Genomic DNA, 21,737 nt, shown 5'->3' on the forward strand with positions numbered 1-21,737 from the left:
CAACATGGACGGGCAAGGGCTAGCAGGATTGATCATGGTCATGCATTGGCCTCGTGAGGACATGGAACTGGAAGAGATGGGGGCATTGGAGGGGAAGAAGAGACTATTTGCATTGAGATTCGTACTGGATCTGTGATTCTTCCATTATCTTAAAAAAATATATTTTTATGTCCCTAGCTACAACTTTAGCTGTGCCCTACCAACCAACACGCAAATCGAAAGGGAAGCATATAGTAGTAGCATATGGGCTAAGTACATATATACGGTGAAAATTAGGGGTTATTTGGTTGATGGCCATAAGTTGCCACACTTTACCACACTTGAAGTTAGGCAAGTTTGACCTTGTCAGGTGAGTGTTTGGTTAGCTCCCACAAATATGTCAAGGTTCCTCTTTTGTAATCTATGTCCCACATGTAAATAACTCTAAAAAATGTGGTATGGTTTTATTTTGTTGGTTAGATTGTGGCTTAAATTTTGGTGGCCTCACCTTTAACAAGTTTAGTTAAGAAAGCATGGTAAACCTAGGCAATGTTAATACTTCTAAAATTATTTCACCTGGACACAACTAAGCTAAGAAAGAACAAGAAAACTCCACTGCTCATTAACAATATTGGGTGCTTGGCAATACCATGCATGAGCTTTTGAGGTTGTTTTCAAATGATTAATCCACCTTTGGGTCTAAAATATTGTTTCCAAAGGATAAGATCATGTACATGTATTAGATAGTTTGAAGCAAATCTCGTAAAAAAAGTCATAATTTCAAACAAATCTCTCTCAAATGTTTTTTCTCAACAAAACCTAATTGATTAGACACGCAAGGCCATCTTAGGACTAGGGTTAAAGTACAGCACGCCCGCCCAACTAGTACTAGTATATGGGATAAGGATTTTCTACACCCATGGTTCACCTAGGTGCTACAACATTTGCATGCGACTTAAATAGTTATAGAAAAAATTTAAAAAAATTAGTAACATAGATTGTGATTATATATATAAGTCAATACACAAACATGCAGTACTAAATTTGAACTACAATAAGAGAAACAAAAATAATAAAATCAGATAGTGAATAGTACCTGACTACCTGTACAGCAGCACTGATATCTTCATATGTCGATCGAATTTAGACTTGCATGTTTATGTAGTATCTTATATTATCATAGTCTATGTTATCAAATTTTATAAAATTTTTATATAACTGTTTAAATTACATGCATGATATCTAAGTGAAGGAAAAACTTCCCACTAGTATATGCGGTAGAAACAGTGGCCGCCGATGTCCTTCTCCCAAGGAACCTGAGACGCGTTACCGAAGCTCACCTCGCACGGCAATATGCAGTGCCTATGCATCATCAGGCGGCGTGTAGGCAGCGGCAATGTCCCCCGCCTGCGCCACGCCGCGCGCCCAACATTGTACACGACCTCCTCGTCACCAAGTTGGAGCAGGATTTCCTCGCCCTCCTCGTCATCATCGCCATCGACACCATTGGGCAGAACCTCCATCACAGCGGCTGTCGAGAAGCGGGCACGAAAAGTTTGAGCGGCGGCGTTGTGTGGGTCGTCGTCGAGAGCAGCACCGGCAGCGCCGCACGAGTAGTAGTAGTCGATCTTCCGCTGAAGCCGCCAGCTAGTTGGGTCGGAGTAGTCGTCAAGCACCCACATCCCCAACGCGTTGGCGCCCGGCTCGTCGGCGAGGGCGCACAGCTTGCCGTGCCAATGGGTGATGTGTATTCCCATCATCGTGTGCGAGTGCGACAGGTTGCCGTCCCACACTCCTTGCCCCCCCGGGGGCCTCCATCAGCCGGAACTCCTCCCGTTCCATGTTGAAGACGGCCACGAGAAACTAGGCTGATGAAGCCGACGAGGCTAGCCAGTGAAGACAGCCATGCAGTCTGACAAGCGGAGCATGTAGGATTGCGAGGGCAGGGCGGCGGACCTCGCGCCACACGCTGTTCTCCCCGAGCCGCAGGATCCAAAAGGTCTCCATCATTGTGAAGAAGTTGGCGTGCATGATGTGGAAGCGCGACGTGGTCGGGTGGGCGTAGCCGCCGACGAGGAAGCCGTCGGTGGCCGGAGCCGGCACGATGGTGCAGGCCTCGGTGAGCGGGTTGCAGAGCACGTACCGCTCAACGCCTCTTCTAGGAGCAAACAGGATGTGCGCTGCGCACAGGATGCCGTCCCAAAAGCCGATGGCGGCTGTCATGGATCGCCCCTGCTCCGACGCCGAGACGAACGACACGGCGAGGGAAGCCACCGCCCCCGAGCATTTGCGGCCTAGCCGTCTTATGCGGACGGTGGTGCACGACCTTCCACGGGGAGTCGTCGTTCTAGATCTAGTTTCCACGGTGGCCGCGGCGGTGACGGTGGCCGGGCAGGAACGGGCGGCGTGGGCGCGGAGGAAATCTGGCTGAGAGGTGCGGGAGAGCCAGGCTTTGCATACGGCGCGGCACCGCCCGATCGACGGCGCCGGCAGGCGGAGGAGGATCTCCTCGACCAGGTCGTCCGGCAGCGCCTCCCCGGGGGCCCTTCTCCCGCGCCGCCGTTCCCGATCGTCGTAGTCCATGGGCGCCGGGAGGAAAAAACGCTAGTTAGCTTAATTAGGTTACAAATCTCGTATATTGTAGTACGAACTAGTGTGGGGGGACTTGGGGCTTGGGCTGTCATCAGTTGATGGGCCGAAGCAGCACTGCAGCAGCAAGGTATAGTACGTCGATTCGATTAGAGTTAGACTGATAAACGACAACACCGAGCTGTGTGTTCGCTAGAAGGAGTTCCGAACAGAAACAGTGCTTACGGAAAATGGAACAGTTCATTAGTACGTAATTAATTAAGTATTAGTAAATTATTTTTTAAAAAATAGATCGATGTGATTTTTATAAGCAACTTTCATATAAAAACTTTTTTTAAAAAAACACACCGTTTAGTAGTTTGAAAAACGTGCGAGCGAAAAACGAGTTGGGAGTGTTGGGAAAACAAGGATCCGAAACACCAAACCTATCAGCAAACGAGCTAATTAAAACCGGACGCCTAAACACCAGGGTTTTAAAACTCCCGCTATTGCTGCGCTATCTCCCGCTATAGCTGTTTGAGAAGAGTTCTAGCTTTTTGCTCTCATGTACAATTTAACCGCTATAACTCTATTTAGCCTGCTATAGCTGTTTGAAAAGCTAACCGCTAAATGCGCTATTTAAAGCATTGCTAAACACACGTCGAGATCAAAGCCCTTCAGGAAGCGAATTCCCGGGCTTCAGATTTTGTAGCTTCAGCAGGACTTTCTCCGACCAATCTTCAATCAGCTTTTGATCCTTTGGTGCAGACGGGTCTCCGATCCGCATACGGAAATCTAGTTTCGGCCGTCTGAAAAAAAAGTTTGTGTACTAGTGCTATATTTGATTATGGATCTTATGTCGATATATCTCTTGGTATATTCGGTCTTTTTGGTCATGACTATACAACTAACAATCTAAACCATCTACCACTCCATCGATGAGAGACGCTATCTATTTATACTTCAAATAAAATTTTCTCTTAAACTACTCATATATCCGATCTACGATCCTATTATACTGTTATGTTCGTAACAATTAAATCTTTATAACAAGATCTCACATGATTATATTTTGATAAAAAAAATATAAATTACTTTTATAATATATCTAAATTACTTTTAATTTCACTAAATTACTTTTTAGACATATAAAAGTAAATTCAATAAAGCCTAAAGGTAATTTATACATATATTATAAAAGTAACTCATAACAAAAGGAAAGTAACTTTAATGCGTGCCTTTTTTCATTAGACGTAACTACATAGCTAGTGATAGCTAGTTTATACTCCATCTAGTGTCTCCTTTCAACTTAAAAAATACAATAGTATGTATCTTTTTTTAATCTCTTTAATAACTTATATCTTTTAAATCACATATTGTTTTTAAGATCTATTTGCATCATTATACTCTACTCAAAATATGTGACAAAACGATATTCATATTGAATATAATCAAACATTTTATTAATTTAAAAGTAATTTATTACATGTTAGAAAGTAACTTCCATGTTATCATGAAGTAACTATTACATCTTATACATGGTTAACTCTCATTAGTTATTTCATCAATGTTATTTACAATCATCAAAGATTTTATCTTCTTTTCTTATTCTACATGAAAAACAAAAATGAAAGGAAAAATCAATCGGTGATTAAACAGATTTATAGAGAGTTACTTCTGAATCATGCAAAAGTTAGTTCCAATTAACATTGAAGTTACTTCTTAAAATTGTTAAACTTACGTGTGTTAATCTATACTGATTAAATAAAGTTTTCTAGATAAAGTCATATTTTTATCCCTCAACGAATTTACTTCTAATATAGTCACAAAGTTACTTCCGTTTTATTTTAAGTTACTTTTATAATATATGTAAATTACTTTTAAACTTTATTGAATTTACTTTTATATGTTTAAGAAGTAATTTAGTCAAATCTAAAAGTAACTTATATATAATAAAAGTAACTTACGTATATAACAAAAGTAATTTACAAATATAAATATTTTTTCATCGTAATATAATCAACTAATATCTTGTTGTGAAGATTTAATTGTAACAAACACAATGGTGTAATTGGATTGTAGATCAGATAATTAATTTGAGAGAAAGCTTAATTTAAAGAGGAAAAAGACATACATATCTATTTAAAAAAAAGACATGCATATAGTAGACTTCTCCACATGCATGAGGCGGTTCGGGCGTCGCGTTAAGGCAAAAGCGAGAGCCTCTCCAAATAGAGTTTACCTTTTTTTAGCCAAACCTAATAATTAATAGAAGCGCAAGCTCATCTTAAAGCAGTACAGCCAGCTAGCAGTATTATACTTCCTCTGTCCTCTAATATAAGGAATTTTGACATTTTGCTTGTACTATTTAACCATTCGTCTTATTAAAAAAATTTAGAATTATTTTTTTACTTACTTTAATACCCCAAGTACTTTAAGTACAACTTTTCGTTTTTTATATTTGCACAAATATTTTGAATAAGACGAGTGGTCAAATAGTACAAGTAAAATGTCAAAATCCCTTATATTAGAGAACGGATGGAGTATACGGTAGCGACAGTAGTCAGTAGCCGTCGATGTCCTTCCCCCTGGGAACCTGATACACGCCACCGAAGCTCACCTCGCGTGGCGATACGTCCTGCGTACGCATCATCAAGCGGCGTCCAGTTGCCTGCTGCAATATCCTGCAGCTGCGCCACGCCGCGTGCCGAACGTTGTACACGACCTCCTCGCTACCGAGCTGGAGCAGGATCTCCTCGCCGCCATTGATGCCATCGGGTAGCACCTCCACCACAGCAGCTGTCGAGAAGCGGGCGCGAAAGAATCAAGCAACATCTGGTCCACCGAGGACACCAGCGGCGCCGCAAGAGTAATCGATCTTCCATTGGAGCCGCCAGCTGCTTCTTGGGTCGCAGTAGTCCTCGAGCACCCACACCCCGAACGCGTCGGTGGCGCCGGCCGCCACCTGCTCGTCAGCAAGGGCGCACAGCTTGCCGCGATGTCAGGTGATGTGTTGTATCCTTCTCACTACGCGCGCAGCCGAGCTCGCAGGATTGCACGCCTCCGTCCATTGCTCAGGGGTCTCCATCAGCCGGAATTCCTCCAGTGCCATGTCGAAGGCGGCCACGAGAGGCCGTGACGAGGCCGACGCCGAGGCCATCCAGTGAAGGCAGTCGTGTAATCTTATGGATGGAGCACGACAGACATTGATGGAGATCACACTTGGCTCGGTGGCCACGGCCGGGCGGCGGACGATCTTGCGCCAAACTTTCTCTTCCCCGACTCGCAGGATCCGGAAGGTATCCATTGCCTCGATGAAGAAATTGGCGTGAAAGAGGTGAAAGCGTGACGTGGTTGGGTGGGCGTAGCCGCCGATGAGGATGCCGCCGCCGGTAACCGACCGAGTTCACTTTATCGATTTAGCCCATTTGATCGGAGGTCACCGAAATCCCGAAATTTCGGTTATGCTCACGCAGAACGTGCGCCACACAAAGGACGCCGTCCCAAAAGCCAACGACGGAGATCATGGACTGCTACCGCAACGAGACGAACGACACGGCGGCGCATGAGGAAGCTGGCTGCTCCTCCGAGCTGTCGTCGCCGAGCTGATGCGGACGGTGGTGCACGCCCTGGTGCCGCAGGGAGTCTCCGTCGTGCCCATGGCGGCGGTGGACGGGTGGAGGAGGCGGCCGTGGAACGGGCGGCGTAGGCGCGCAGGAAATCGGGGTGAGAGGTGCGGGAGCGCCAGGCCAGGCAGGCCTTGCACATGGCGCGACACCGGAAATCGTCCATTCATGCATTGCTTCGATTAATTTGACCTGCTCGATCGATTTGTTACCTGAGATTTGCTTTTGGCAGCAACAGATACCGTGGAGTAATTCGAGTTTACCGATAGTCCAGTACCACTAACTACACCCCTCCCGTCCACGTCGCTCTCCCCAGGGCGACACGGATAGCGACCAGCGCCCGCCGCTGCCACCCTCCTCCCTTCTCTCCCCCGCCTCGCCATCGCCTGAGCGGCTGCCGGCAAAGACGGTGGCGGCGGGGCTTCTTCTCCCTCGGTGGCGCTGGATCGCTGGGGACCAAGCCGCATCTCGGAGGTGAAGTCCTCGCTGCGCCGCCCAGATCCGGGCCTCCATGGCTGGATCCGGACGGGGAGAGGCCAGCGAGCGCCGGTGGTGGCGTTGGCAAGGCGGCAGGCAGCGAGAGGGGCGAGGACCTGATAGCGGAGGAGGAAAGGCGGCTGGGAGAGCACGGTGGCGGGGTCATCGCAGCGGCTGCTGGCGGATCTGGTGCCCCACTGGCCAGATCCGGCGCCCTCTTGGGAGGTCGTCTCCCCGTGCACCGGCGAGAGGAGGAGCTCCGGCTCGGCAGGGCGGTGGAGCTTCCTTCTCTGGTGAGCCATTGATGGGGGCGCCGAGCCGGCTGGCGAGGTGACAAGCAGGCGGCAGGGCGAAGGAGGCGGCGGCGATGGTCGTGGACTGGGCTTGGGTGCTAAAGGGATGGTGTGATGGTCCGATACTGGTCGTTGTGTAGGATGGTTGTGTGGAGCTTTGATTGGAATCGCTGGCGAAAGCCTTACTAGGCCATGGGCCAGCATGACAACGACGACGCCATTAGGCGTCGTTCCCTCTTTTGAAGGCGTCGTTCTGGCGTTGACCTCTCCCGTCACCAAGAACCTTCCCCGTGCAACGGTAGTGGTGGACTCCTGCATTGCCTCTGAAGCTCTACAAGCCTAAGGTGTTTGATGAGGTCTTCTCTGTCTTGGTTCTGTTTCTTGTTCTATGGCGGGTATTCATCATACTTATTTGGTTACTGCTGGGCAGAGTCGGAGCTGCTTCACTGTAGGGGTGCAACGAAGCTCGGCAACGATGACACACTGCAATCTCTTTATAAGGTTGTTGATGCTAGCTGTGTGTAGGAAGTGGTTCCTTGGCTGTTTGGGCTAATGTCCTGCATGGGTATCGTTTATGCTTTCTTTTGGCGTTAGGGTAGCATCGTAGTGAAGTAGAAGTTGTTGTGTCGCTTGGGCGGCAAGCTCGACAAAGATAACATGTGTGGGCTCACCACTGTGACAAGTTTGGCCGATGCCTTATGTTGGGCTCCGTCGTAGTAGTTTAGGTTAGGTTAGTTGTTAGCGTGGTGCTGTAGTTGTTGTTTTTGTTCAGTTTTCTCTAATTAACTGGTGGTTCCGTTTGCTTTTTAAAATGAGACACCTTCTTCTTAATATAAAACGTCGACAACGGTCTGACCGTTCGGAAAAAAAAAAACAGATACTGTGGAGTAACTGTTATCTTGTGAATTCTGGTTTGTCTGAGCTCGCTTTTGCTTCCTTACCTGCACATTCTTGCTTTAGAACATGTACAACATTAGCTAGTGCTCGACTGCGCCGGAAAGGTGTTCATCCAGTACTTCTTCTACAAGCTGGACAGTGGCATCCGGGCTCCGGCCACGGTGCTTAGACAGTGGCATCGTCGCCGCCAAGCCGAACGTTCACTGATGGAGAAATGCTTTTTAATCACGGTTCGTAACCCCCTGTAGTCCCGGTTTTTAAATCGGGACTACCAATCCGGGACTAAAGATCGCTATCTTTAGTCCCGGTTCAAATACCCGGGACTAAAAATAGATCTTTAGTCCCGGTTAACACCAACCAGGACTAAAGAGAGGGGATCTTTAATCCCGGTTGGTGTTACCAACCGGGACTAAAGAGAGGGTTGTGGCAGATGATCCCCTTTTTCTTTTTTTCTTTTTTATTTTCTCCCAAACCAAGTGGGATACATATCCCAAATCAAACCCCCAATCTACAAATCGAAGTAACATCTCAAATCTACATCACAAATCAAAGTTACTTATACACACAAATAAATACATCACAAATCAAATACATCACAATATTCTAAGAAATTACTCAAATACATCACAGATCCAAACAATGAAGCACAAATTTGTAACTTCTCAGTCAAATACATCTCAGTGAATCATCACAAATTAAAAAAAAAAAAGAATGCCGCTGCCACCGCCGGTCGCCACGAACGACGGGCGCGGCCCCACCGGCCGCCGGCCGACGGGCGCGGCCCCGCTGCCCGCCGCCGCACGCGGCCCCGCCGCCCGCCACGCCCGCCGCCGCGCGCAGCGCCGCCGTCCGCCGCCCTCCGCTGGGCGCGACCCCGCCGCCCGCCACCGCAGCGCACGGCCCCGCCGCCGGCCGGGCCACCGGATGGGAAGGGGAGGCCGGCCGGGAAGGGGAGGAGGAAGGGGAGAGAAGGGGAGGAGTTGAGAAGAGAGTTAGAGAGGATAGATCTGAGGAGAGGGGGTGAGATTCGATCTGTTAAGTTGTAACTGTAGAGAAGAGGATAAGGGATAGGGATTATATACTACGTGTTTAATTTTAGTCCCGGTTGGTACTATCAACCGGGACTAAAGATCATCTTGATCTTTAGTCCCGGTTGGTAGTACCAACCGGGATTAAAGTGGTGATCTTTAGTCCCGGTTGGTAACATCCTCTGCCCCCTGACATACATCTGACAGGGGATGAACCGGGAGTAAAGATCATCTTTAGTCCTGGTTGGTGTTACCAAGATCAAAATTTTTATAACCGGGACTAAAAACAATCTTTACTACCGGTTCTTTTTGGATCCGGGACTATTGTGGATTTTGCCAGACTGACCAAAGATAGTTTCTCCACCAGTGGTTGCAGTGGTGGTTTTGTGCGCTATCGTCAAACTTTTCAGAACTGCTTGCTATAGATGAAGTTGATTTTATTGATGACCATCTCAACATCACGAGACCTCATAGGATCTAAAATTGGAATGTTCATGGCATTTTTAACACAGTAATATCATAAGCAAACACAATCATAATTGCCTTTTTTTTTTCTTCTCATGATTCATGAGAAAACACCAAGACTCTCCGGCTCCGACAACCGCGCGCAGGTTCCTTCCTTCCATTCGATTCGATTCGCTCGCTGATCTTCGCATCTGGCAGCAACTGCCGCTTCGTAGTAGTAGCACTAAACTACTGTACTAATTACTTACGGCCTCATCGTTTCGCTTCTGAATAAAAATAAATTTGTAGATAAAATTTTTATATAAGTGTTCTTGGTGACTTAAAATCTAATGCTAAAAAAGAAACTACGTTAAAAATATCTCAAAATCAATCTCAAAATTAAGTTTGAAAATTTAAAATTTGGCTTTTTCTTTGGCTTAATAGACCATCCGGTGGTAGCCTTATCCTCCATCAGTTCCAAAATATAAGAATCGTTAGAATATTACATACTTCCTCCGTCCCAAATTACTAGTATCATTATCACAGAAAGAATAACTAGTTATAAATAAATATGAGTATCTGTGTCAAATCTAGCATTTAATCATGTGTAGCACTTTGTACTAACTGGAACATAACAAGTAGAACTATTTTTCACTGGCTCGATAGTTGAACATAACTATGAACTCGCGATATTGAGACAGAATGTTCTCTATTTTCTTTTCTCAAGCGAGTGAACTTGCGATTGTTGAGGGTGCATGCAGATAAACCTAATAACATTACCTGCCGTAAATATATTTATGGCCTTTACATAGTTACATTGCTAAGCTACATACAGCCAAAACGCACATGCACAAGTTTTGAAATAAAAGATGCACTCTCCCCGTCCCATAAAAAGAACAGCCTAGATAGGATGTGACATTAATTTCCTAGTACAATAAATCTGCATATTCTTATATCCAGATTCAGGTGGTGTTTGGATGCAGGGACTTAACTTTAGTCTCTGTATTTATACACTAATTTAGAGTATTAAATATAGACTACTTACAAAACTAATTACATAAATGAAAACTAATTTGCGAGACAAATTTTTTAAGCCTAATTAATCCATAATTAGAGAATATTTACTGTAGCATCACATAGGCTAATCATGGATTAATTAGGCTCAATAGATTCGTCTCGCGAATTAGTCCAAGATTATAGATGCGTTTTATTAATAGTCTATGTTTAATATTTATAATTAGCGTCCAAACATCGGATGTGATAGGGACTTAAAAGTTTTAGTCGCATATAAACAGGGTCTCATTGTAGTAGAAAATATCACATCATGACTTAAATTCGTTTGTGTTGGGACTGAGGGAATGCATAAACAAGGTTGCAGAGCCACATTTATAGCAAATACAAATATCGGAAAGCATACAAAACCAAATCGATTCTACTAAATATTTTAGTAGTATGTTTGTTTGATGGTTGAAAGTATTGTAAAATCAGGAAAAGAAAAAATAAATCAAATCTGGGGATCGAACACGAAACGCGGGAGAAAGAAACAAACGACGCTAACCAACGGTGCAGCAATCGATTAGAGCAAGGACGTTTCTGTTTGAACTTGGTAATATATTTATACAGCGTCCGTCGCGGAGTCGAGTCCATTGCTGGAGCGGGCCGACGACGAGACGAGACGAGAGCCAGTCGAGCGCGCGCCACGGCGAGGCCCACCGCAAATGGGCCGCCTTGGCTGGCTCCGAACCACGCCGTTGCACTTGCACGGCTCGCCGCCGAAATAACGGCCTAACCGTCAATGCATTGCCTCCCCTTTAAAAGGGCATTACTTGGCGCCCGGGTGAATCCCCTTTCGATTTCAAGAACTCGTCGCAGTTCTTGATCTCAAGAATCAAAGAAACAGAGAGAGAGAGAGGGGGGACAAGAAGAAGAAGAAGAAGAAGAAGGTTTCTTCGCCTCGGATCGGAGCCATGGGCTCTGCAATGTCTACGCGGCGGCTCAGCGAGGCCGATCCGCTGCCTCCTTCGACGGCTTCACCCGACGACGCCGCGGACCCGCCGCTCCCTGTCGGCATCAAGCTCGCCGTCCAGCTGCTGAAGGCGCCCGAGCCGCCGATCCTCCAGTTCGATCAGTTGATCCAGTACCCGTTCGCCGATGGGAATGGGATGCCAGCGGCAGCGCCTCTTCTCCAGGACGAGGCTGAAGAAGAACAAGCGCCCCCGCCGCCGCCGCCGGTGCCCGTCCTCACCGGGTTGGCGCACGCCATGTTCGAGGCGGGGATTCTGTATCATCCTTTCGACGCCAGCCAGCCGGCCATCATCCTACCACAGGCCTTCAGGAGAGACGGGCGAGCTGTCGTGAAGAACTACAGCTTCCGCCGACTCTATGGTCTGTGGCACCGGATTGAGGTCCTTTCGAGGATCGGCCTCACCAGAGACCCGAGGCCCGAGGAAGAAGACGACTTGTGTATCTTCTGTTTCGTCGAGTTTCGACGACACAAGCTCCGCCTCCTCCCATGCGGGCACCTGTTCCACAGCCGCTGCCTCGACCACTATATCCTGCTCGGACATGGGGAGTGGGAGGGCGGCAATGTGGTCTGCCCCATCTGCCGCGCGGTCGTAGGAGTCTTCTTTGTATAGTTGTGGTTGATTCTTGGTTTTTTGGTTTGCCGAGTAGTAGTTAGTTGGCAACTCTGAGTATGAGTTTGTAGCAGAAGATGATCTAGTGATCTATGAGAATCATGTTTTGAGTAATCGATGCCGTGTTCTTGATTCAGACTCTAATCTTGGATTATTGGAAGCTGCGGATTTAAAGGTTTCTTCTCAATCTTTTTCTTCCCGCTCTGCTGTTTTCTTTTTCTTTCTTTTCTTGCCCTTCAGCTTCGTCTTCGGGTTGCGATTTGCGAGTTTGCGACCCGTTAACTTAACGGGTAGCGGCTGAGATCGGTGGAGTTACCCAATCCCATGGCCATGGGGGGATTTCGGAGTCGGCTTCGCAGAGGAGATCGAGTTCGGCGGCGGCGGCTGCGGAGGAGGAGGACGACGAGGAGATGATGGCCTTCTTTCGCTTCTCTTTGGTCGGGCTCTAGGGTTTTGGTCGGTGGGATTTGGTTGGGATTCTGGGGTTTTGGTCGGTGGGATTGGGGGTTTCGCCTTCTTCTAGGTTATCTCGGTGCAGATCGAAGAAGCTGGCATGGCGGAGACGGTGATGTCCTCGTCGGAGACCGTGCGGGAGCCGCCGCTGTGGGTGCCGTCGACGAAGCTGCTGTCGCAGTTCTCGCAGGTGCGTGAGCATTGGGGATTTGACCGCCTTGTTCGTTGGTTGAATCGCGAGCTACTTGTTGGGATGGAATGCCTGGTTTCTTGGCGGTTCTTGGAGTTGCGCGATCCCCATTCCTGCCATTTTCGAGCTTCTTGCATCGTTTCTTGTTGGTTGGTTCTGCACCTGGATCTGGATGGTCATGCGGGATACATCTTTGCGGTTATTCTAGTGGATTTTAGTTATTAATCTTCTTGGACAATCCGTTAAGAATTTTACCCTTCATATTCAGGATTAGGCACTAATAAGAACAAACGTTGGTGAGTACTGAATGTTTTTGGATCGCTTACTAGTTTCATGTGTATTTTGATACTAATGGTGATAATTTTGTTTGTTTTTATTGATAAACTAATGTCCTTGAGATGTGCTTTCTGATGTTACACTAACTCATTTTTATCGAAAGTATCTAGAATTCATCAGGAAACATTGATAAAGGCCCTCACAAAGCATTTTAGTGTTAGACTTCTTATAGTTGATTCTCTTCTGCTGCCTGGTGTAAGTTTCCCAGGAAATTTATGAACTGTTTGTAAAAAAAAAAAATCTATTCAGGAAACTTTCAGTGGTTCAGGCCCTATGGCTGAAATTAAGATATCAACGAGGTAATAAGTTGCTAACTATCACAAGCACCATTCATCACCTCAATATGTATCAACTTCTGGTGCAGAAGCTGATATTGCAGGGGGAACCTTTCTTCATAATCCATCTTCCACCAAACCAAATTCATTAATAGCAACATCCAAGAAGCACATTTTTTAGAAGGTTTCTGGAGCCTTTTGTTCTGTCTATGTTCACACAAACATTACCATAACATTCATTTCAGTCTTTATAAGGGCCGGCCCTGGGCAGGCGACCGGGTAAAGTACATTCGTCAAATTCAACGGTCATTCTTAGATGCGCAAACGTTTATTTATTGGTCGCTTTTCAGTTTTTGTTCAGTTATACCTGCCCTGGGTCACAGGACCCCGGGTAAATTATTCAATCCTAGCTTAATTTATACTATATTAGTTAGTATATCAACCAATAACTAGATAATTAGCTTGTATTGGAACCCCGCTAATTTTTCATTTGGGTTCGCCAGTGACTTCATGCAAGATTTGTAGTGTCAATTGGTAAATCTCCCTGTTGTCAAACAATAACATTGTTAATAAGTTATTATGCTTTCACATTCTACACGGTTATTGTTTGGTTTATCTACATGGGCCCAACTAATGGTTACCATTGCAGAGTGATGCTTACCGTTGCAACAATACATTTTCTAAAATTGTAATTAGATTTGACAAACAAATACCTGATGGTGATGATCTCGGAGGTTTTTGTGAGGCAGATCATGGTTCCTTTTGCCCCTGGTTAGCCCAAATTATGATGAAGCTGGTATTTAGTTTCTTAGTAATGTTGCTTTGGTCATTTACGATTAACTGCTTGAAATCTTCATGGCTGCTGAACGTTGCCTGGACTCTGGTGTAGAGGAAGTTAACAACCTTGCTGTGCAACAGTTAATTGAGGCATATCTGTTCTAGGTAATGTTCACCAGAAATAATGAAATTTATTGATGTACAACCTGCAATTATATGTTCTTTATTTCCTTTCAGCTCATTTTAGATGAATGCAAAGCGAGCAATCTGATTATGTTGCTTAAAGACACAGGGAAGTTATTCGTTCCAAGTACAGAGCTGCATGCTCCTCGAAGGGGAGAACTTCCTCCAGGTGATGATCCAAAGCTTGGAATGAGCTGGCTATCAAGGCTTTGATTGAGCTAGTAGTGGTGTATGAGGAGATGGATGAATAGTCCTTGAAAGAATGAAAGGTGATGATCGCCTCAGAGGTAAGATTGCTTGCAAAGACCCTAATCAGATTCATTTCACTCTACATGTTCACATCAACATGGTGGGGTACAAATTTAGATGGGAGGCAGAATATTATCCAAAGAAAACCTAATCACCCCCCTCACAGGATGACAATGATGAAGATGGTTTCGATGAGGGAGATGACAAGGAAGACAGGGTGAAGACAAAGGGGATAAAAATTGATGAAGACTTCCTGGACTCTCAAGGCAGTTATCATGAGAGTTTTAGAAGCCTGGGTAAATCTCTACAGGTCCCCCTTGGCTCTAAATCCGCTCCACTTGCCACAAAGAGGAGGGAGACATATCCAGAGGTGCTGAAACAGAAGGAGAACTCAAGCTGGACGACAACTGAACAAGACTCCAACAGGGGCCACCTGATGACAGAATCACCTAAAGATAACCGGACCCATGAATTGGTGCTTTTGCCAATACAAGTGGAGGAAGAGATAGCAGAGGTTCAAGAATCCCAAGAAGATGATCTAACCCTTAGTGCTCCAATTCAAATCCTTGCTGATATGATGGACACTGACCTGGAGAAATTTATTGAAGACCTTGCACTAGATGAAGACTTAGAATGAAGTATCATCCCAACTGATTCTGACATTGAGAGGTGGAGAGCTGAGGAGGAACAAGAGGAGATCCAATCTTTTAAGGAGGTGACTAAGAAAAAGCCTGGGAGAGGGAAGAAGGTGGCAGCTGAAATGGTGGCTAACTCCAGATGGAATCTCAGACAGAAGGATAATGTACCTATCCCCATGAAAGCAGGGATTCTCACACAGAAGAAAAATCTTGAGTTGCTAGGTAATATTTCTAACCTTTTTGCTGTCTTCCAGTTACTAGAACCTGAAACTCTAAATTCCATTGCTAGTTCTGTTAATATATCTCTAGGTAATTCTGATAAAGAGGTAGCTGAGGTGATTGAAACTGTTAAGGCAAAATAACTGGTCCAAGCTATGATAGCAGAGTTGAATTGGAAGAAATCTAAAGCTAAAAAAGCTAAACAAGAGAAGGACAAGGTCCCTGAGGTGGCTAGAGATATTCCACCTTTGGATCCTTCCTGCTCTGAGCCATTAGTGATAATAGATCCTGATGACAATTCAATCAAATGAAAATTCTTTTTTTTTGGAATGTTAGGTGTTTAGGAAATATTGGTAGGAAAAGACAGTTGGAGGAGACCGTAAATAGATACAAAATTGATATAATCTGCTTCCAGGAAACTAAGAAAGTGGATTGTAATGAAAGAGAGTTCGAGGCTTTCCAAGATAATAGAGTTTTTGACTGATCCTGGAAACCATCCTCTGGTGCTTCTGGAGGTATTCTGATAGGGGTTAACACAGATTTGATAGAGGTGCTTGAGACTCTTGTAAGAGCTTTCTTCTTGGGTAGAATTATTAAAAACAAAGCTGATGGTTTTGTCTGGGAAATTGTGAATGTAAATGGACCAGTTCTTGATTCCTTCAAACAGAGTTTAATTGATGAGTTGCTTTTCTATTTTCAAGAGAGGGATAACCCTTTGACTGTGGGAGGAGACTTTAATCTTTATAGATTTAGTGAGGAAAAATCTAACTCCAACATAAACCTGGGATCTATGGACATGTTTAATGACTTTATTGCCACCATGGGCCTTAGAGAGCTATTTAGAGCTGGTAGTAGATTTACATGGACTAATAAACAAGAAGATCCCACTCAGGTAGTTCTGGACAGAGTTTTGATTTCCTTGTTCTGGGAGGAACACTTCCCTCTTGCTGTGTTAGCTAGTCTAATGAGAGTTGGATCTGACCATGCTCCCTTCTTGATACTGGTGAGGAGATGTTGGAAGAGCTAAGATCTTCAGATTTGAACCATCTTGGTTTCTTATACAATGATGATGAAACTATTATCACCAAATCCCTCTTATACCGTTTTGAAGAGTTATCTGGAATGAAAATTAACTATCACAAAAGTGAGGTTTTCACTGTAGGTTTGAAGGACAATGAGAGGGAGAGAGTTGCCAATATGTTGAATTGCCCCCTATGGATTCTCCCCATGACTTATCTAGGCCTGCCCATCAACCCTGAAAAGCTCCTGAATGCTGAGTTGGCTTTTATTCCTCAAAAACTAGTAAAGAAATGGTTTTTTTTTTTTGGAAAACTGGCTCCCTGTACTACAGTGGTAGAGCTGTACTTATTAACTCTTGTCTGTTTTCCATCCCCACTTATGCTATGGGTCTTTACTTATTATTGCCTGAAGGAGTCCGTCAGAAAACGAACTCAATAAGAGGTAGATTCTACTGGGCAGGGTGGCCCTCTCCGATGATTTCTTCTCCCCTCTCAGACCCCTCCTCACCCCTGTAATCGGTAAAAGCCTATTATTTGTACCGATTATAAAAGGGATGGTTTTTGTTCAATCCCTCATTTTGTTTCTTAATTATTTGGTTGGATGGTTGGGAGCAAGGTCGATATGCAAGACGGTGGCATGCGGGCAGGCGAACTGCATTGCATTGACGAGATTCCCGGTGCGAGTACGAGCCAGGGCGGTAGCTATGTTGATGGAACGAGGAGAAGGAACAAGCTCACAGCCAAAACCTGCATCCAAGAAGGCATGTGCAAGGAATCAGCCCCATCCGGAAGGCGCAAGCTCACAGGCAGCACCTGCATCCAAGAAGGCATGTGCAAGGAAGCTCACCATGAACCTGAACTGAAGTCTACCTAGTCAAAGCTACATATGTACTTCTGTGATGATAGTACAGTTGTGAACCATGGTCTGTGCCAATAAGCTATCTCTAATTTGGTGCTGTTCTAAAACAAGTGTGATGGCACTTTTGTGCCTGGTAATTCTGAACTTTTGTGAACCATTATGTGTGCAAGGAAGCTATAGACTCCAGTTGTGCATATTATATATATGTTGATATGTTGATCTGAATTTATACATTGATATATGCCATTAGGCTGAATTTATATGTCGATCTGTGCCATGAAGCGGAATCCATAAGATGATCTGTGCAATGAAGCTGAATTTATCTGTTGATATGCGATTTGAAGCTGAATTCATTCAGTCACTGGATTTTTAACGTGATGATCTGTTGATTTGTTGATTTTTCATATGCTGAATTGATGTGTTGATTTCAAGCTGAACTGATCTGTTGATTTTTCAAATGTTGGATTACTGATCAGTTGGTAAAATCTGTCTGAATTTATGTGCCAAACATGCATGCTATTTAACTTGCACAATAATAGAGACTACAAACAAAGTACTAACTGATATAATATAATCTAGACCACGAACATCTATGAATATTCTCACACTAGCTTTATACGTAGGACTGTTGTTTTCCATTAACCACGATATTTAATTCTTGCTGAACGGAGCTGCCATGCTGCTCTTGGAGAAGCATTCGCTCCCATGCATCTTCACTGCCTTGAGCATCCGCCCAAGATACTGTATAGTAAAGTAACAGTACATGTGGCTTGAGGATACATCCCAATTGAAGCTCAATACATATATAAAAGAACACTTTTTAAACCATATACCTTGCTGCACACGTTCAATTACTTCTTTTGGTTTTCCTAATGCCTGTTCAGGTTTAAGCAATTAAAAAATGATATGGCAAACCAAAAAAATGTCATTCTTCAGTTCAAAAGAGGTACATATGGCGGGGACGAAATGTGACAGACACAACTCGGACGAACGGCGCGGGAGATAGAGGGGACGAATAGCCTGGGCGGCGGTGGTTCATGCCAGTCTCGCACGCGGAGTCGGTGCGCCCTCGACCTCCTTCAGATTTGACGCCTCTCGGGACCGGGATTGATGACAAGAAGAGCAGGCGACAGGGAACGACAGCGACGTGTGGAGATGAACACCGCTTGAGAGCGACCTCCGAAGTGGGTGCCACCGTCAGAATCGGGCACACGCGGAGGGGGCTCGCACAGCCGCCGACGAATGGATCGGAGGGCACTAGCGGAGCTCTTGCGCGCACGCACGGCAGCGAAACGGGCCGACGAATGAAGGGGGGGAAGTGGGGAAAGAAGTGCCTATGAGAGCGGCCGCCGGAGCAGATCGTTGCCAGGGGTAGGAGATCGCAGCCGCCGGGAGGATTTGCTGCGTGCGGTATAGGATGCACCGTTGAGTGGGAGAGTGATACGATCTGTTGATTAATTGATACTCCTATTCTTCTTTTTTTTACGTAGAATTAATAATAAAATACTAAATACCAACATTACCCCTAATGACTAGATTAGTAAAATACCGATATGCCCTTACGAACGAACAGTTTATATTAATTCTACTGGTAGTATAATACTACTACGAGTAGAGAGCATCGGAGCGGTGCCCTTCTACTTGTAGGCTACCAATTAGAATGCGACTTGCGAGCAAGTGCCAAAGGTTGGCTGTTGGCATGACCTTTCAATCTGAGGATGATGCATACAATTTCTACAATTCATATGCTAGAAGAGTAGGCTTTGTATAAGAAAGTGCCATATTAACTACAAAGCAGATGGTACTTTATCATCCAAGTAATGAAGGTCACAAGAACAGTAATTCAACACACTAGCCAAAGAAAGAACGTGCTTTGTACAAGAATAGATTGCAAGGCTCGTGTTTCACTTCTTTATTTCCCGGGAAGGTATTTGGAAGGTGCAGAAAGTCGAATTGGCACACAATCACCCTTTTGTAAATACTGACAAGGCACACATGCTTAGATCACAACAGCGTATGTCAAATGCCGATGAACATATAATTAGCATCATGCAACAAGCATTAGTTAAGCCAGCTGAGATATTTGAATTTTTTCAACGGTGGTCAGGTGGAGATGAAAAATGTGCCATTCTTACAAATGGATTGCAATAACTTTATTGGTGGAGAGCGCAAAAAATATTTGGAAACACAATATGCACAAACATTATTGGAGTACTTGGATAACAAACAAGCAGAAGACCCTTCTTTCTTTTATTCTATGCAATTGGACAAAGAGGATGGTCGAATCTGTAATTTCTTCTGGACTGATGGTCAGGCCATTGCGGATTATGCTCCGTACTTTCATTTATCTATTCACCATATGTCCTCACTGTATGTATGATGCTGAAGATGCAACTGTTAGGATTCATAGCCGTATTGTTCAATGTCTCATGCGACCACGCACCGTCCCTCAGCCCTCAGGCATCGCCAGCGTGGGAGCTTCAACCTCACGTCGCTGCCCTAGCTACCGCAGGGACTCCGCCGCCGCCGCCCTCGGAGCTTTCACCGCCATCACCAGCGCCGGGCCGCCAACACTGCATCGAGGAGCACTGGTTCATCTCCTGCATCGCGCTCGTCCATCTCCCCGCAGCTGCGCCGCATCCATTCGTCTTCTCATGTGCTAACGATGTCAGGCTGTATCGTTAAGAGGGTTTGATGGAGTTATCTGCTTTAAGATTGTGACGGGACACGTGTTGCACAGGAGATTAAGTCTTTCGCAGGAGGAGCATAAGACTTTCAGTCTAACCAAAATTTCTTCCAAATTACCACCGTGTCAAAATATTTCGCAACCCATCCCATATCCCAATTCACACCCGGCTTTCGCCTTTCGCCGTGTATAAATATGGACCCGCCGTCTCCTACCTCGGCCCCCGAATCTCTCTCACGCACAACACAGAACACGCGCACATGCGCAGCCACGGAGAATCGGAGATGGCGGTGCCGGGTCGTCCAACCAGTAGAAGCAGCGGCGGCGGAGGAGGTGACGGTTGCGACGTCGATCGCGCAGGAGGCGGAGGCCGTAATTGTGGCGGTCCGCGATCAACGGCAGGAGGTGATCCGGTTGATCGCCCGTGCTGCACGTGCGACGCTCGGCGAGGTCGCCAGGCTGCTCCGCGAGGACATTCACGACACCAAGATCCTCGTCGCCGACGCGTTAGCCGTCGTCCCGGCGCTCAACGACCGTGACCCGCGAGCCACCCTCGCAGTGGCCGCGAAGCTGGTCGCCAGCGTGTTCTCCGAGGCGCCGGTGCTCCCGGGGGCGATCGGTGCAGCCATGGACCTCGTCGCCAGCGTGTACGCCGTTCCGCCGCCGGTGACTGGGCCACTCCAGGAAGTTCGGTACTTCCTCAGTCAGGACGGTGTCGGACGACCATGACCGCGCCGGCAACCTCTTCGCCGACTGCAGGCCGTACCTCGGCATCGAGACGTGGGAGGGAGGCGTGGACCAACCACCGGAGCCAAGCCCTCCTGAACGGATACGCGGCGGAGATGGGGCTGAACCGTGCCATCTGGGAGGCCGGGCAAGCCCTGCGCGTCCACCGCTTCTACCAGGTTGGGCCGCCGCAGCCGCACCGAGGAAGGCGCATGAAGGAGGCCTGGAACATCATCGAAGAGGTGTACACGGTGATAGCGTCCATTGTACGCATGCGCTACCCCATTGCCGGGGAGATACAGATCGTGCGCAACGCCATCCACGCTGCCGCTCTGTGAGGTTCCACTTCCAGAGCCAGTTGATCCCGCAACAAAAAGCCGGTACAGCGCATCACCCTCTCAAATCTCCATCTCCGTGTTCGCGTTGTTTGCAGATCACAAACTAGACAATACTAGTAGCAATTAGCGGCGTAAGATCGAGTTCTCTCTGTTTTCTGTCCTGTTCATCTTGCAGGCCGGTTTTGCTTTCCTAGTTCTGTTCATCTGACTTCAGTTTGTCTTTGGGCTTCATGAACACGCTGTGTGACAGGAGCTCCATTTTTTCAAAGGATTTTGTTAGTTGTATTTTGATGATCTAGTACTGCATTGCAACTGCACGCTTGGTTTGGATTAGTTGATTAATAATCAGAGAGCATCACGTTTTGACTTTTGATCAACTTAATTAGAGCATAGCTTGATGGAAATGGAATGACGAGAATTCATTCTGACTGATACAGGGTCTGTTTGGGGATCTTTATATTATGATAAGAAGCTGTTTGGTAGCCAGCTTCTGAGAATCTGGAAAAGCTCTGAAACCCAGCTTCTCCAGCTTCTGGCTTCTTAGTTCATTTTTCAGAATCTGTAACTACAGATTCTCAGAAACTGTGGACTGTTTGGGGCAGCTTCTAGCAGAAGCAGCTTTTGGAAAAAGCTGCAGCTGGGACAAGCTCCCCCAAACAGGGCTACAGTTCGATCGCTGCCCGTCTTTTATTTTTCTTTGATGAAAACACGAGCAGGAGACACATACTACCATTTTTCATTGATTTCTGAAATGCAGAGTGAAAGAGTAGAACAAGTACTGATCGAAATCAAGTAATTTCAGAACTCAAGTACTGAATATAGTAGAACGCAGTACTTAAAT

At 46.0% G+C, this 21,737-nt stretch overlaps 1 protein-coding gene, 1 long non-coding RNA gene and 2 pseudogenes across 3 annotated transcripts; 2 read left to right on the top strand and 2 right to left on the bottom strand.

The window, feature by feature from the left end:
- Nucleotides 1–1,244: 1,244 nt before the first annotated feature.
- LOC127765205 (uncharacterized) lies at nt 1,245–2,562 on the bottom strand (annotated as a pseudogene).
- A 2,548-nt stretch (nt 2,563–5,110) lies between these two features.
- LOC127766258 (uncharacterized) lies at nt 5,111–6,339 on the bottom strand (annotated as a pseudogene).
- Nucleotides 6,340–11,279: 4,940 nt separating this feature from the next.
- On the top strand, nt 11,280–11,948 carry LOC127766259 (uncharacterized). The gene has a single exon (XM_052291352.1). It carries the CDS (start codon nt 11,280–11,282, stop codon nt 11,946–11,948), a length of 669 nt encoding a protein of 222 aa, XP_052147312.1.
- A 281-nt stretch (nt 11,949–12,229) lies between these two features.
- On the top strand, nt 12,230–17,256 carry LOC127767241 (uncharacterized). 2 transcript variants are annotated; one of them, XR_008016345.1, is made up of 5 exons: nt 12,230–14,144; nt 14,217–14,449; nt 14,578–15,271; nt 16,700–16,806; nt 16,904–17,256. It is a non-coding gene; the product is annotated as an uncharacterized LOC127767241 (long non-coding RNA). The 2 variants fall into 2 exon arrangements; XR_008016344.1 differs by lacking the exon at nt 16,700–16,806 and having other exon boundaries at nt 12,238–14,144.
- The last annotated feature ends 4,481 nt before the right edge of the window (nt 17,257–21,737 follow it).

Source organism: Oryza glaberrima, chromosome 3 (assembly GCF_000147395.1).
Source record: "Oryza glaberrima chromosome 3, OglaRS2, whole genome shotgun sequence".
NCBI lineage: Eukaryota > Viridiplantae > Streptophyta > Magnoliopsida > Poales > Poaceae > Oryza > Oryza glaberrima.